The 17,701-nt window shown below is 43.1% G+C and overlaps 1 protein-coding gene across 2 annotated transcripts in view; it reads left to right on the top strand.

Annotated features, from left to right (window-relative positions):
• ssp6 (short spindle 6) overlaps nt 1–17,701 on the top strand; it is a 59,942-nt gene that overhangs the window by 12,619 nt on the left and 29,622 nt on the right. Inside the window, exon 1 of one of the 2 annotated variants that reach the window (XM_070095490.1) lies at nt 15,666–15,827. The exons of the other annotated variant lie outside the window; for it this stretch is intronic. Within the exon in view, the coding sequence (XP_069951591.1) occupies nt 15,738–15,827 (90 nt within the window). The 5' untranslated portion in view covers nt 15,666–15,737. Of the gene's footprint in view, nt 1–15,665; nt 15,828–17,701 lie in introns of those variants that run through there. 2 annotated transcript variants of the gene reach the window in all.

The following is a 17,701-nucleotide window of genomic DNA, read 5'->3' as shown; positions in this document are numbered from 1 at the left end:
GTGTAGCTTGTGGCGTGCAGCTGTGGCATGCATTTTAACTCCTAGCTGAGGCTTACGCCTTGTTTTGGGTCATTAATATTTAGTTTAAATTGTAAAATATCAAGTTGGTTTTGCAGTTCAGATAGTATTTTAGTGTGCAAATGTTAAACACGTAACCAAACCAGCGAAACCCAACCTTACCTCAGCCATCGATCTGGCTTGTGACGCGACTCAGAACTAAGCGTTGATTGGCTCAACTATGTTGCACAATTCAAATTAACGTACTATTTTCGCTAATATCTCCCAAAATAACAATTTGTAGAATACTTAATTGCAATGTGGTGTAAAATTGTATGATAGTAAACTACTATCCGCCGAGTAGTAATTGGTAACTGTAGTCTTTCGCTTATGTCACAGCTCTTTTAAAATTGTCGCGTTTTCTAGAATTACCGGGGGGTCTGTAAGGACCTCTGGGAATTTTTAGGTTTGTCTTGTGGTATTATTATTTTAATGGTATTTTTAACAGGCTGTTTATTTTAACTGACTGCTTAATCCTGTGTTTTATTTATGCTAGTAGCTTTATATTGTTAATTTTATCTTTTATTTGCATTATCTGTCCTTTTATTGCTAAGAGCTGATGATCACCCAGGCCAAAACACTCTTCAAGTCTAGAGAAAAAGAATCTAATGGTTATAATTATAACTTTAATATTTAAAGGTGTGGACCGGTAAGCCAGCGGTAGGTCTCGGTCAGATGACCAAAAGCTGAGGCTGTATGTCGTCATATGACTAAGACCAGCGTCAGGAAACACTCGTACTGTTTCCTGACAAACCTTACCTAACCTGTTTCAAGTCAGAACTACCACCTACCTGCTCATTGCACCCCAGCTTGCCGTTGGGGATATTTTGTACCGTCTGCCAATCCTCTTCCGTAAGTTCTTATTTCCTTGTTGTACAGAGTGATGTCTGTGTGTGTGGTGAATGGTTTTGAAAACCGACAAGTTGAAGAATTGAGACACTTGTGAAACACATGGGAATCTTTATTGAAGAAACGTTTCGCCACACAGTGGCTTCATCAGTCCAATACAAAGTAGAAATGGGTAAGGAGAGGAGGAGTTCGAGGCAATCAGTCCCTCAACCTGGAATCGATGTGTTCAGTCCATCACTCTTGTAGGAAGTGCAGCATAGGGCCAGAGAGGTGGCTTATATACGGCAGTCAGATGAGTTGAAGCAGGAGGAGGCGGGATCACAGTGGGACCTTCCACTTGTGTAAGTAGGTCGTCGTCCAAAGGTTGGGCAAGCGTTGAAGTCTTTGTACCAAGATCCCATGATGTTGCAGTGTCTGACAGATGTCTGTGTGTAGATTGAGACGACTCCCTCCTAGAAAGTTCCAGGTCTGGACCTGAAATCCCAGACAATCCTAATAATTTGGTGCTTGACTGAATTTATACGACTAGTGAAGCTTCTTTACATTCTCCAGATCTGTGATTTCGCCTGCCATTATTACAGTCTAGGGAGAATAAATGATTTAAAAAGAGTATCACGATTCTCTTGGCATCTCCCATTTTCAAGAGATGCTTTTGATTTTTCCTTACAGTTTTGATAGTGACACTGTTATGATTCTTGAATTTACGTAAGAGCTGATATTATCACTCCAACGTTTCTCACATTAATCTTTAGATCTATTTATTGGTTTAAAATGATTTCATCCTCCGTTTCGTTTATATTTCTTCAATCTTTCCATATCGGAATAAATGGAGAATAATTTTTTCTTTAGTTTTCATCCGATTTCGTTTTTTTTTTAATAAGCATACCTGTCTTCCTTTCATATATAAGTTTCAGTAAGATCGGCCAACAAACAAATTAATAAAAAAATTGACTGAAAATTGGGTTTGGCATCCTGACCTCACGTACTGGCACTGCTAGAAGTTTGTTTGGCTCCCTACTGATAAAACAAAGTTAAACTGATTTTATCATGACAATAAATACTGTAATATACCTTTATTTTATACCTCTGAAAGTTGTTCTGTGGTACAATGGAAGATTATATATAGAATGGACAAATACAGGAACGAAAGTTGTTGAATAAGCCAGTAGGCCTATTGCACATCTTAGTTTTTTGTTATTAATGGAAGTCAGATCTCATGTTCGAGGAGCATAACAAGGTTATTATGACATCTGCAAGGAAAATTATTGATTGGATAACTAGAACCTTGAAAACAAGAGATGTCAAGCCAGTGACCTCCGGAAGCGACTCTAGGTAAACTCCAGGTAAGGACATGTTCTTTCCGGGGCAAGTAGGCCTATTGGTATATGTATTTTCCTGTTCTCATTTTTTTTTTTTTTGCTGTGCGTCTTCTTTTATTTTTGTTACGTTCTCATGAGTGTTGGTAAATCAACTAATAATATGGAAGTGTGTTGAATTTTATTTTAGTGTAATTATCCTGGCTTTCAGTGAGGTTGTTTTCCATTGTTTACCATACCTAAACTCAAGTGGTTAACTGTCTGCTGTTGCAGATTTAAAACCCTTCCATTATTTTTAAGGTCTAGTTCCTCGACCATCGTATATCCATGTGACCTGGAACAACTCTCCACAAAATGGATATGGTGTGCACAGTAAACTAGAGACTGTTCTGGAGGCTTTATGACACCTCCCAAACAACCCTGCTCCCAATCCCACTCTCACCAGTGTCTGTGGTTCTTTACTGCCGCCGTGAAGTGTATGTGTGTATGTTATTACCTATTAGCTATTTGTAGCTACGAGGCCTGGTCATGGACCGGCCCGCGGGGGCGTTAACCCCCGAAACACCTTTCAGGTATAGGTATACAGGGGCAGAGCTATGTTCATGGTGTTCAATCATTGGTAACCTTTTCATTACATATTTTCTATTTTTAATTCCCAGTTTGAGCACGTATAATTTAATCTATTTGTCTACCACACTGTAAAAAAATTATCTTGTATCCCTTCTGCTCCGCTTTTCTGTTACGACTATGGCTTTTTATTTTTTCTGTTGCATAATTATATAATTATTTATTCTTTCATGAAATTTTATAACCTTATATATGGCTATCATGTCTCCTCTTTTCCTCACGTCAATCAGCATGCTGATCTATCATCGTAACTACTTTTTTGACATCTTAGCCATGTTTAGCTCACAGGAGCTCTAGCAGTCCAGTCATTCTATTGACAAGGCTTCAGAGAATGAAACATCTCAAAAATATCCTAGCCTCCAACACGCCTTATTATAAATAACCAAAAGGGTTTAGCTTTTCACTCAATACTACTACTACTACTACTACTACTACTACTACTACTACTACTACTACTACTAATAATAATAATAATAATAATAATAATAATAATAATAATAATAATAATACAGGTGGCCTTAGTACGGATATGATTTCGACATTCATAGTTTTGTGTTAACAGACAGTATCTGGTATACTTGCATCAAGAAGCTCTGCCAAATTTCGAGTACTTGTATCTCGACGCCTCTGATCAAAGTTTGCTGCTCTGTTGTTAGCAGTCGTCATAACACTGCTCTGAATATCCAAGTCTGTGCTCACCTGAAACTGGGTAATGTTGCGCCATTGTTACCTAAATTTTCAACCAGAGAGAGAGAGAGAGCACAAGAGCCAGTGAGTGCACTAGTATCAGGAGGTAATACTCGCGTTGGGCAGGAATACAATTGCTAGGTAATGCATGTCTCATAGTTGCTTTTGTGTTCATTTACTTAACACATTATCGGTAATTTTATCAATAATTATACAGGTATAAAATTAACGAAACAAAGGTAGAATTAAGAGGAGCTACATTTAAGCAAAATTTTGCTGCTCTGTACAATGACGATTATACCAGGGTATTCCTGGAACTGCGTGAGCACTAGCGCTTCACATGATGTACACGGATAGTAGGTAGTAAGTTGAACATTAAACTGGTATAAAATACCGACAGGTTGTTAGGTAAGACACATATGCAACAGTTAGGTATCTTTATTTCGAAACGTTTCGCCTACACAGTAGGCTTCTTCAGTCGAGTACAGAAAAGTTGATAGAAGCAGAAGAGACTTGAAGACGATGTAATCAGTCCATCACCCTTAAAGTTTTGAGGTGGTCAGTCCCTCAGTCTGGAGAAGAGCATTGTTCCATAGTCTGAAACAATATTGTTTCAGAATATGAAACAATGCTCTTCTGTACTCGACTGAAGAAGCCTACTGTGTAGGCGAAACGTTTCGAAATAAAGATACCTAACTGTTGCATATGTGTCTTACCTAACAGGTAGTAAGTTGTTAGACAGCAACCACCCCTGCAGCTGATACTCTAGTCATGTGAGTGTGAAACGCAGAGCAGTGTGTTGTTAGACAGCCACACAGGTACTGCCCTCCTGTCATACAAGTGTGAAACATATACACAGTAATAAGTAGGTTGTTTGACAACCACTCAGACAGCAACTACCCTTTTGTCATGAGTGTGAAACGGAGGCCATTTTGCACTGTTACAATTGTTGCCCTTTTTTTTTTTTTGTCTCTTGAATATATAACATAGCTGGATTTAAGATATAGCTTTTATTTACCGGTACACTCGGTATACACCTTTCTTAACTTCTTGTTTTATTTTTAATAGTTTTTTAGTTTTCTAACAATTTATGAGGCAGAGCCTGAGAGCGGACCGCGGGGGCGATGATCCCCTGAACCATTAAGAGCTACAACAAATGCCTTGGGCGTCTGAGTGGTGCTGGTGGCGTGTGGTGAGTAAACGAGAATTATTTAAGTGTGTGGAAGGTGGTAAAGTTGATGGTTCACTGGCCCTGCTTCTTGTGTCTGCTGGGGACACCACCCTCACCCTTGTTCCACCTCCCTCTCCCTCGCCTCTGCACCACCTTCCTCTCCCTCACCTCTGCACCACCTTCCTCTCCCAAGCCTCTGCACCACCTTCCTCTCCCTCACCTCTGCACCACCTTCCTCTCCCTCACCTCTGCACCACCTTCCTCTCCCAAGCCTCTGCACCACCTTCCTCTCCCTCACCTCTGCACCACCTTCCTCTCCCAAGCCTCTGCACCACCTTCCTCTCCCTCACCTCTGCACCACCTTCCTCTCCCAAGCCTCTGCACCACTTTCCTCTCCCTCACCTCTGCACCGCCTTCCTCTCCCTCACCTCTGCACCACCTTCCTCTCCCTCACCTCTGCACCACCTTCCTCTCCCTCACCTCTGCACCACCTTCCTCTCCCTCACCTCTGCACCACCTTCCTCTCCCTCACCACTGCACCACCTTCCTCTCCCTCACCACTGCACCACCTTCCTCTCCCTCATCTCTGCACCACCTTCCTCTCCCTCACCACTGCACCACCTTCCTCTCCCTCATCTCTGCACCACCCTCACCCTAGAGGTTACCTGGAGGTTATTCCGGGGATCAACGCCCCCGCGGCCCGGTCCATGACCAGGCCTCCCGATGGATCAGGGCCTGATCAACTAGGCTGTTACTGCTGGCCGCACGCAGTCCAACATACGAGGCACAGCCCGGCTGATCCGGCACTGACTTTAGGTATCTGTCCAGCTCTCTCTTGAAGGCAGCCAGGGGTTTATTGGCAATTCCCCTAATGCTTGATGGGAGGCTGTTGAACAGTTTTGGGCCCCGGACACTTATGGTGTTTTCTCTTAGTGTACCAATGGCGCCCCTACTTTTTATTGGCGGCATTTTGCATCGCCTGCCCAGTCTTTTACTTTCGTAGGGAGTGATTTCTGTGTGCAGATTTGGGACCATTCCTTCCAAGATTTTCCAAGTGTAGATTATGGTATATCTCTCCCTCCTGCGTTCCAACGAGTACAAGTCAAGTGCTTCCAAGCGTTCCCAGTAGTTAAGGTGCTTGACAGAACTTATACGTGCAGTAAAGGATCTCTGTACACTCTCTAGATCTGCGATTTCACCTGCTTTGTATGGAGATGTTAATGTACAGCAGTATTCCAGCCTAGAGAGAACAAGTGATTTGAAAAGGATCATCATGGGCTTGGCATCTCTCGTTTTGAAAGTTCTCATTATCCATCCTATCATTTTCTTTGCACGTGCGATCGTGACACTGTTGTGATCCTTGAAAGTGAGATCCTCAGACATTACTACTCCCAGGTCCCTTACATTATTTTTCCTGGGTAAGTCTCCTGATACCTGCTGCTTCTGTTACCCAGAAGTAAATGTGATGTAAATGGTTTATAAAACCGACAAATTGAAAAATGAGACACTTGTTCAACATTTGGGAATCTTTACTGAGGAAACGTTTCGCCAGCCAGTGGCTTCTTCAGTCCAATACAGAGAGGAACAGTGGAAGATGAGGTAATCAGTCCCTCTGCCTGGAGTCGATGTGTTCAGGCCATCAGTCTTGAAATAAGCCACACTGCTTGATTTTATTGGGTTATCCTGGGTTATTAACCCTCCAGGTTTAATAACATTGTACTACCCTGTACTAACCCTTCTCTGATCCCCTGCTTGTTTAGTTGCGATCCATGCCCCTGGGACCCTTTCATCGCATCTTTAAGAGCCTGTAACTTTCCACCATATCTTATCTCCTGAGTATTTTGAATGTCATGATCATGTCCTCCCTGGTCCTCACGCTTCGGTACCAACCTTATACTTAACAGTTGTGTTAATAGGACCAAGGAACACCGCGCTACTCCCGCGGCCTGGAGTCGAAATATATCAGGAAGAAGAACTATTTATAAACACGTGCCCCTCAAGGAAGGTTCCTTGATGTTGGTGAGGGGCTCTTGATTTAGGGAATTGGATCTGTGCTCCAGTTCCCCGAATTAAGCCTGAATGCCTTCCACATCCCCCCCCCCAGGCGCTGTATAATCCTCCGGGTTTGGCGCTTCCCCCTTGATTATAATAAAAATAATATAAACACGTGAAGGTTCTTGTCAGCAAAACCTACAATATCAGTGCTTCCTTTTACTTCGCTTTGCGTAAATTCGGATCATATTTTTATCCAAAATATCCAGGTACCTATTTTACAGCGAATATGTATTAGGTTGGTAACCCTTCCAGGGAGGTACTACCATCCTCTCACACAAATGTAAAACGGAAGCCTTGTAAATGTTTTACAATTAGCGAAACTTATTATTGTTGTTACTTTATTAGTCCGGGTAAATAAGTTTATATTAACGCCTGACAGCAGTTTAAACTATTACAATGGTCTTGTATATTACATTATAAAGACATTAACTAAGGATAAGCACTGTAGTGGTGTTGGTCACGTGCGGAGCTGAGTGCCGGTGTACACTCTGTTTCACCTTCACTGCTGAAGGAGACACATTGGAATTCCACGCACTCGAGAGGGTTATAGCTCTTTTTATGTTTATTATTTTTTCCCCTTGCGGTTTCGTAATTTTCCCTGGCGCGTTTTTATGACCCGAACCTCGACGGTTTCTACATTGTCCCCGGAAAGGCATTTATGGCCTAAACTAAACCTGAGCTGGCCATCCAGTGGGAGGTCGGCTTATTTTTTGGTATTGTCACAGCAAATAAAATGCAAATGTGTTTGTTTTAGAGACAAAAAAAAAAAAAGGCAACTAGGTTGTAATGGCCGGCCAGCAACAGCCTGTTCTCAGGCCGGGCTGTGATGGTGAAATAAACTTAGAAATGGGTCACAGGTATGAGATGGAGACGGATAGAAATAAATGTTCCTTAATTTTGTTTATGCATATTTTATGAGACGGATTATTCTCATATGTTTATGATGATTTGTGACCCATTGAATCGTCACTGCGTCAGAAGGGAGGCATTGATAGCCTGCATGGCCTGCTGTGTGAGAGAGAGAGGTATCAGAAGTTGAAGGTGGTATGAGAGAACAGCAATGTAAGGGCAAGGGTGATGTTTGGCTGTGGGAGCGATGACACATACTGTATTACGTGCATCTCTCGTGCAACGTACATCTCTCTTGTGTGCGGTTGCAAGCAAGCTCTTGTAGACCCTCACGCCTGCTCACTACAAAATCCAACAACCTGTTATATCAAAGTCTCGTAGATGACTGGCCTGGGGAAGGGATAGAAGCTTACCTGTAGTCGAATATTTGTAGAGATAAGCTACCAAGTTATACCAAGGCAAATGCTAGTTTACAAGTAACGCAAGTAACTATTCAACGTCCCTGGGTTGTTTGGTAGTGGGTGGGCTGAAACATATCCTAGTTCCATCTTCAGTTTCTGGATTGTGAATTATTCCAGGCAAGGTCTCTAGCTACCGGGTTAAGCCCTGGCACTATCTCTACCACTCATAACCTTCCTTTCACCAACCCATTCTTCCCCAATCCCTACTTCCCCACTCACCCCACAAGGATCTTACCTTTCATATCTTGTCAAGGCAAGTTATTATGACTTCTTATAAACGACAGTTAAACATCAGGGAAGTGTTGTTGTTTACACAGGTCAATTTTACAGATCATTTCAAAACCCAGCCCTATCTGAGGTATACTACCCTTCCCCAGGATGCCACCCACAATAGTCAGCTAACACCAGATACTTATTTCCTGCTAGGTGAAAAGGGACAGCAGGTGTAAGGAAATATGCCCAACGTTTCCACCCGGCCGGGAATCGAACCACAGTATGTGAGCCGAGAAAGCTACCAACCAAGACACGGGAGGTTACGTGAAGTAGTATGACATGATAAATGTATTGCTAGGAGAGGTAGGCTAGAAACAGTAGAAGAGAAAGAGAAGGATAGTAGTGCAATGAAAGACGTATTAAAAGAGAATGGGTAGGAGAGGCGGCCTGGTGGCTAAAGCTCCCGCTTCACACACGGAGGGCCCGGGTTCGATTCCCGGCGGGTGGAAACATTTCGACACGTTTCCTTACACCTGTTGTCCTGTTCACCTAGCAGCAAATAGGTACCTGGGTGTTAGTCGACTGGTGTGGGTCGCATCCTGGGGGACAAGATTAAGGACCCCAATGGAAATAAGTTAGACAGTCCTCGATGACGCACTGACTTTCTTGGGTTATCCTGGGTGGCTAACCCTCCGGGGTTAAAAATCCGAACGAAATCTTATCTTATCTTAAGATAAATAGAAAGGTGGAAGACGCAGATAAATAAAAAATCTAAAAGGTAGCATATACAAAAGAGTAAATAATTCACCTGAAAACCCCCCTTCCTTCCTCTCTCTCTCTCTCTCTCTCTCTCTCTCTCTCCCTCCCTCTCCCCTCCCCTCCCCCGAGTAAAACAATTAACTAAACTTATGTAAATTCTCAAGTAAGTTAGGGAAATTAAGTTATGTTCCCTTGCGTATATTGTAGCAACATAAGTTAGTTTGCTGGGCTAATTTTGATGCAAAATTCAAAATTGGCAAAACTTTAGTTAACTTCTTTCAAAGTGAAGGAAAGGGCATAACTCTTCAGTGGCGCGAGAAGTTTATATAATAATAATTAGTCAAACTATAATAAAAACCATTTATATAGAAAAATACATTGAATTCACATATATCTGCGGCAAGACGCGAGGTGACCAATACGGTCAACATCAGTAGTCTCCAGACTTTTAGTATAAAAGGGCCAATTTCAAGAGGCAAATTTAACGGAGGACCGCATTTTGCAATTGTTATGAATAATATTCAAACAATAATATTTTGTAATTGTTGACACTGCAGTGTGGAACCTACATAAAAGTGAATTTATAATTTCACGTGACGGCCGCATCCGTTTTCTAGAAGGGCTGCCTGCGGCCCGAGGGCCGCAGGCTGGGGACTGCTGGTCTACATAGTGTAAACTGTAATAAAGATTCCCAGATGTTTCACAAGTGTCTCATTCTTCATGGCGTAAACTGTGTCAACTCCAAGGGTTGGCAAGACACAGTGAAGTCAACATCTACAAGAGGAGCCTCGCTCGGATGCTCGCGTAATAGAACTCAGAACCCTATTTTTGAAGGGGTTGACCAGTAAGCTAGCGGAAGGCCTCGGTCAGATGACCATAAGATCCAGCGGCGGGTCATCCTATGACTAAGACCTGCGTCAGGAAACAGCTGTCCTGTTTCCCGACGAACCCTACCTAAGAAAATAAATAGTATAAAATACCGACACAATGGAAACATATGTGCATATGTGTTTACGAACCCTACCTAACCTGGGTGCCCGATTTAGAGAGAACCCCGGGTCCTCTTATCTAGCAATCCCGGTGATCCCGCTAACTGCTCTGATGGGATCACAGTCTATCCTTGAAGAATGGCGGACTCTTAGCGTGGGACTTGACCTGTATCCTCTCGGGCTGGCGCCTGCTGGTCACAGGAGCGAAAACAAACTTAGGAAATATGAAAGACTTGGGTCATCGGGACCAGTTTGTTCTGGTAGGATTAGAGATCCTTAGACCACGAGGAAGATATACAATAAGCTTTCCCCAGACAACTGCGTTCCACGCTCATCGACACCACTAGGAATCCTCCTGTGTGTACTCACCTATTTGTGGTTGCAGGGGTCGATTCATAGCTCCTGGCCCCGCCTCTTCACTGATTGCTACTAGGTCCTCTCCCTGCTCCATGAGCTTTATCATACCTCCCCTCAAAACTATGTATGGTTCCCGCCTCCACTACTTCACTTTCTAGGCTATTCCACGGCTTGACTACTCTATGACTGAAGAAATACTTCCTAACATCCCTTTGATTCATCTGAGTCTTCAACTTACAATTGTGACCTTTTGTGTCTGTGTCCCATCTCTGGAACATCCCGTCTTTGTCCACCTCGTCTATTCCGCGCAGTATTTTATATGTCGTTATCATGTCTCCCCTGACCCTCCTGGCCTCCAGTGTCGTCATGCCGATTTACCTCAACCTTTCTTCGTAGGACAATCCCCGTAGCTCTGGGACTAGTCTTGTTGCAAACCTTTGCACTTTCTCTAATTTCTTGACGTGCTTGACTAGGTGTGGATTCCAAACTGGTGCTGCATACTCCAGTATGGCCCTGACGTAAATGGTATACAGAGTCTTGAACGAATCCTTACTGAGGTATCGGAACACTATCCGTAGGTTTGCCAGGCGCCCGTATGCTGCAACAGTTATCTGATTGATGTGCGCCTCAGGAGATATGCTCGGTGTTATACTCACCCCCAGATCTTTTTCCTTGAGTGAGGTTTGCAGACTTTGGCCATCTAAACTATATTGTGTCTGCGGTCTTCCTTGCCCTTCCCCAATCTTCATGACTTTGCATTTGGCAGGGTTAAACTCAAGGAGCCAGTTGCTGGACCAGGCTTGTAGCCTGTCCAGGTCTCTTTGTAGTCCTGCCTGATCCTCATCCGATTTGATTCTTCTCATTAACTTCACATCGTCCGCAAACAAGGACACTTCTGAGTCTATCCCTTCCGTTATGTCATTCACATATACCAAGAACAGCACAGGTCCTAGGACTGACCCCTGTGGAACCCCGCTTGTCACAGGCGCCCACTCTGACACCTCCTCACGTACCATGACTCGTTGTTGCCTCCCTGTCAGGTATTCTCTGATCCATTGCAGTGCCTTTCCTGTTATGTGTGCCTGATCCTCTAGCTTTTGCAGTAACCTCTTGTGAGGAACTGTGTCGAAGGCCTTCTTGCAGTCCAAAAAAATGCAGTCGATCCACCCCTCTCTCTCGTGTCTTACTTCTGTCACCTTGTCGTAAAACTCTAGTAGGTTTGTGACACAGGATTTTCCCTCCCTGAAACCATGCTGGTTGTCACTTATACACTTGTTTCTTTCCAGGTGCTCCACCACTCTCCTCCTGATGATCTTCTCCATGACCTTGCATACTATACACGTTAGTGATACAGGTCTGTAGTTTAGTGCCTCATGTCTGTCTCCCTTTTTAAAAATTGGGACTACATTTGCCATCTTCCATACCTCGGGGAGTTGCCCAGTTTCAAATGATGTGTTGAAGATCTTTGTTAATGGTACACACAATATCTCTGCTCCCTCTTTAAGGACCCACGGAGAGATGTTGTCTGGTCCCAGCACCTTTGAGGTGTCAAGTTCGCATAGCAGCTTCTTCACCTCCTCCTTGGTTATATGTACCTCATCCAGCACTTGCTGGTGCACCCCCCTGCTCTGATTTCCTGGAGTCCTACTGGTTTCCACTGTAAATACTTCTTTAAATCTTGTGTTGAGCTCCTGACATACCTCCCAGTCGTTTCTTGTGAATTCCCCATCACCCTTCCTCAGTCTGATTACCTGGTCCTTGACTGTTGTTTTCCTCCTGATGTGGCTGTACAACAGCTTTGGGTCAGTCTTGACTTTCGATGCTATGTCATTTTCGTATTGCCGCTGAGCCTCCCTTCTTATCTGTGCATATTCGTTTCTGGCTCTTCGGCTAATCTCTTTATTTTCCTGAGTTCTCTGTCTTCTGTACCTTTTCCATTCTCTAGTACACCTAGTTTTTGCCTCCCTACACCTTTGGGTGAACCAAGGACTCGTTCTGTTCTTCTCAGTATTTCTGTTTCCCTTGGGAACAAACCTCTCCTCTGCCTCCTTGCATTTTGTTGCCACATAGTCCATCATTTCTTGTACTGGTTTTCCTGTCAGTTCCCTCTCCCACTGAATGTCTTGAAAGAAGTTCCTCAAGCCTGAGTAGTTCCCCCTTTTGTAGTTTGGTTTTTCTCACCCTATTCCTGCTGCTCTCTCCACTTGGAGCTCAACTATGTAGTCGAAGCACAGAACCACATGATCACTAGCTCTCAGGGGCCTTTCATACATGATATCCTTGATGTCAGAACTACTCAAGGTGAATACAAGGTCCAGTCTTGCTGGTTCATCCTCTCCTCTCTCTCTGGTAGTGTCTCTAACATGTTGATGCTTGAGGTTTTCCAGTACCACATCCATTATCTTGGCTCTCCATGTTTCAGGACCCCCATGGGGCTCCAGGTTTTCCCAGTCAATCTCCTTGTGATTGAAATCACCCATAACTAGTAACTTTGCTCCCCCATGTGCGCTCTCCTGGCCACCTCGGCTAGTGTGTCGACCATTGCTCTGTTGCTCTCATCGTATTCTCTTGGCCTCCTGCAGTTCTGTGGTGGGTTGTACATTACTGCAATTATTACCTTATGTCCCTCAGACTGGATTGTTCCTACTAAGTAGTCCCTTTCGCCCGTGCCATCCATTCCTTCCATTTTCTCAAACCCCCACTGGTTTTTAATGAGCAGTGCAACTCCTCCTCCCCCTCTCCTCCCTCTGTCTTTCCTGAGGATTTGATATCCGGATGGAAAGATTGAATCTGTTATTATTCTGGTGAGTTTTGTTTCTGTCAGTGCTATTATGTCTGGGGATGTCTCCTTGATTCTTTCGTGCCACTCCTCATACTTATTTGTTATTCCATCTGCATTTGTATACCACACCTTCAACTTCTTTTCTAAGATTGTGGTCTGGGAGGTGTATTGGGGTTGGGGAAGTGGGAGACCTGATAAGGAACTATGGGTGGTTGCTGTGGGGGTGGAGTTTGTAATGCAGTGGGTGGGGGCATTGGATGTGGCATGGGTGTTTTGGTTTAGAGTGTTTGGTTGCACTGGGGTTGACCTGGTTGGGAGGCTTCTATAGGAAGTTGTGAGGGAGTCTGTATTTGATCTTCCTGTGTCTGGGATCTCCTGTCTTCTCCATCCCCTCTCTTTCCTCCTTTCGCCTTTGTACCATCTCTCTCTGTTTCTGCCTTTCTGCTTGTGTTCTGTCGCAGTCGAGATACACCTTTCTGTATGCCGGCATGTCCCTTAATCGTGCTTTCTCCTGCAGGATCCTGTTCCGAGTCGATTCTGCCTTGAAGGTCACTTTCACTGGCCAGGTTCTTTTTTTTACAAACCCCCCTATTCTCCGAAAATTTTCCAGCTGGGTCATGCCATCTTCTCCTATTGCTTTCATGATGCTTTCAATTGCTTTTTTCCCCTTGTTTTCTTGCTTCATATGTTTCCCCTTCAACTTCCTGGAGCCCATACACAAAGACTGACGTCACCCTTTCATTCTCCCACTGCATATCCCTGTGTATCCCCTCATTCAATTTGATTTCCTCCATTGCAGCTTTCCTTTCTTCAGTTTCACTAGCTAATGTACTTGGGCTCAGTGGCCTGTCATTTTCCCTTCTCGGCTTTCCCTGGGCTCTGCTGTGGTCTGTTAGGACCTCCACATATAGCTTAGCTTTTTCATTTACTACAGTCTCCACTGATTGAGCTTCTACATGCAGTTTTGCTCCTTCTTTCCCTACAGTCCCCTTATTTGTGACTGAGGTAGCAGTCTCTTTTGTCAATCCCAAAATGTTCTTTAGTTCTTTAGGCTGTTTCAGATTTTTCAGTTCCTCTTCTAAACTCTGTATCCTGGCCTCTGCTGCTTTGACTTGCACCTCCCACTTCCTGCTTTCCATGTCTATCCTCTCTTCCATTCTCATGCTAAGTGTGTGTGTGTGTGTGTGTGTGTGTTAGCTACTAGTTGTCAAAGGCACTTGTCGAAAAACACTTGACTTTTATTGTATGTATGTATGTGTTGGTTGGTAGACAGCAACCACCCAGGGAGGTACTACCGTCCTGCCAAGTGAGTGTAAAACGAAAGCCTGTAATTGTTTTCCATGATGTTAGGATTGCTGGTGTCCTTTTTTTCTGTCTCATAAACATGCAAGATTTCAGGTACGTCTTGCTACTTCTACTTACACTTAGGTCACACTACACATACATGTACAAGCATATATATACACACCCCTCTGGGTTTCCTTCTATTTTTCTTACTAGTTCTTGTTCTTGTTTATTTCCTCTTACCTCCATGGGGAGGTAAGAGGTAAGTGTCGTAAGATGCGACTAAAATGCCGGGAGCAAGGGGCTAGTAACCCCTTCTCCTGTATATATTACTAAATTTGAAAGGAGAAACTTTCGTTTTTCTTTTTGGGCCACCCTGCCTTGTGGGATACGGCCGGTGTGTTGAAAGATATATATATATATATATATATATATATATATATATATATATATATATATATATATATATATATATATATATATATATATATATATATATATATATGTATATTATATATATATTCACAAACACTACTCTCTGGTCGAAGGAGACTTGAACCAACGAACCTTGGGACAAGGTACGTAAAATATATATATATATATATATATATATATATATATATATATATATATATATATATATCTATATATATATATATCTATAATGCCTAATAAGCCGAATGAAAAAATTGTTTTTGCAATAAATCATCGGAAATCGATTCGATCATGTATGATAATCTATGTAACTGTATTTGTGAATAAACTTACATATGTATCGTAGATTTAACATATTAAATATATTAAAGTTGACCAATTATATATATAGCAGAATTTAGCTAAAAAATTGTGTTAGTTTTATGGAGGTTAGATGAGGTTTCTAAGTTAGTTTTGTTAGGTAAAAGGATAAAAGTGCAACTAATGTGACATTTTATTGTGGCAACGTTTCGCTCTCCAGGAGCTTCATCAAGTGAAACGTTGCCACACTAAAATGTCACATTAGTTGTACTTGTGTCCTTTTACCTAACATATTATCGATAATTCTTTGTTTTGCTCCAAAAATAAAAATCATTATATCATTGTTAATAAAAAAAATAGCTATCCATCTGTAAAAAAATTTTTTTGGAAAAGCTTAATTTTTAAGGGAGTTCGGCCTATTCGGCTGACGCATTCCAACTACTCCGTTATGGAAAAACTGGAGGAAATAATAACTAAGACTGAGTATACTACAAACTTTAATCACACAGTAAAGCGGAAAGTAATGTGAAGGACCTGGGTGTTGTAATGTCCGAAGACCTCACCTTCAAGGACCACAACAATGCCACTATCACATCTGCGAGGAAACTGATACGATGGATAATGAGAACATTCAAGGTAAGAGATGCTAACCCAATGATGATCCTTTTTAAATCACTTGTTCTCTCTAGGCTGGAATATTGCTGTACATTAACATCCCCATTCAGGGCAGGTGAAATTTCAGGTCTAGAGAATGTACAGAGAACCTTTACTGCACGTATAAGTTCCATCAAACACCTTAACTACTGGGAACGCCTGGAAGCACTTGTACTCACTGAAGCGCAGGCGAGAGAGATATATCATAATCTTCACCTGGAAGATTCTGGAGGGACTGGTTCCTAATATGCACACAGAAATCACTCCATGCGAAAGCAAAAGACTTGGCAGGCGATGCAACATACCCCCAGTGAAAAGTAGGGGAGTCACTGGTACACTAAGAGAAAACGCAGTAAGTGTCCGGGGCCCAAGACTGTACAACAGCCTCCCACCAGCCATAAGGGGCATTACCAGTAGACCCCTGATTGTCTTCAAGAGGGAGCTGGACAGATACCTAAAGAGATACCTAAAGTCGGTGCCGGATGAGCCGGGCTGTGGTTCGTGCGTTGGACTGTGTGTGACCAGCAGTAACAGCCTCGTTGATCAGGCCCTGATCCACTGGGAGGCCTGATCGTGGACCGGGCCGTGGGGGAGTTGATCCCCGGATTACCTTCCAGGTAGACTCCAGAGACTCGGTGTTGCGATCCAGAGGAAAAATGCCTGCAGCATTCTGGGCACGCGGCCCACCGTCGGGGAGCTGGACGAAGTATTCGAGATGTAGCTCTGAGTTGTTATCTATGTTGTTTTACTCTCTGTTGTATTTTTGTCAATGTGTTTTGTCAGTGTATTCTGTCTTTAAATAAAACATATATTAAATATAGGGGGTGGTAGGAGAAAATTTTCAAACAGCTCAGGGAGAACCTTGAGTTTTCCCTGAAGCAAGTTTATTCTTTTCTCGGAGGATGAGAATCCCCAAGACAGTTCCAGAGGCAGTACCTCCCTATATTTTATATTTTAATTATATATATATATATATATATATATATATATATATATATATATATATATATATATATATAATATATATATATATATATATATATATATATATATATATATATATATATATATATATATATATATATATATATATTATATGTATATATGGCTAGGTAGGTTATCTTTAATTAGTAATGTGAGGAAAGTGTTGTATGAGTAGATGTAGCTTCCTTCTCATCCTGAGGCAGTGTTGTCTTGTGGGTTCTGAGTGAAGCCTCGGGAAGTAGCCCAGAGGTTCCCTTGTTTTATACTCTACCCTTCCGGGCACTATCTTTCCGGTACAGACAGGCTTCATGTTAGCGGCGGTGACCTGCCATGCCCTCCCTATGCCTAAACGCTTTGCCATTGTGACTGCTCTCCGAGGCCCAGTCACGTTGTTCCCGTTGTCAGTGCCCGCGGCACCCACTCCATGTGACTCCTTCGCTCTCCCGCACCCTCTTTCAGGAGGGGGGGGGGGCGCAGGCGCATCATTAGGGTGGACCCCCTCCCCCCGGTTCCACTTGTCCCAGCACACACTGTTCTCCTGTTTTAAACAAAATTAGTTACACCCACAGTATGCGGGTACTTGATGTAATTCAGTAGTTATGTTGAGGAAAGAAAATCTAGCTGTTTCCATGTATTACCTCATACCTGGAGGTTATTACCTGGAGGTTATTCCGGGGATCAACGCCCCCGCGGCCCGGCCCACGACCAGGCCTCCCGATGGATCAGGGCCTGATCAACTAGGCTGTTATGGCTGGCCGCACGCAGTCCAACGTACGAGCCACAGCCCGGCTGATCCGGCACTGACTTTAGGTGTCTGTCCAGCTCTCTCTTGAAGGCAGCCAGGGGTTTATTGGCAATTCCCCTAATGCTTG

Source organism: Cherax quadricarinatus, chromosome 50 (genome assembly GCF_038502225.1).
Source record: "Cherax quadricarinatus isolate ZL_2023a chromosome 50, ASM3850222v1, whole genome shotgun sequence".
Classification (NCBI taxonomy): domain Eukaryota; kingdom Metazoa; phylum Arthropoda; class Malacostraca; order Decapoda; family Parastacidae; genus Cherax; species Cherax quadricarinatus.
This window is presented reverse-complemented; position numbering and strand designations above follow the sequence as displayed.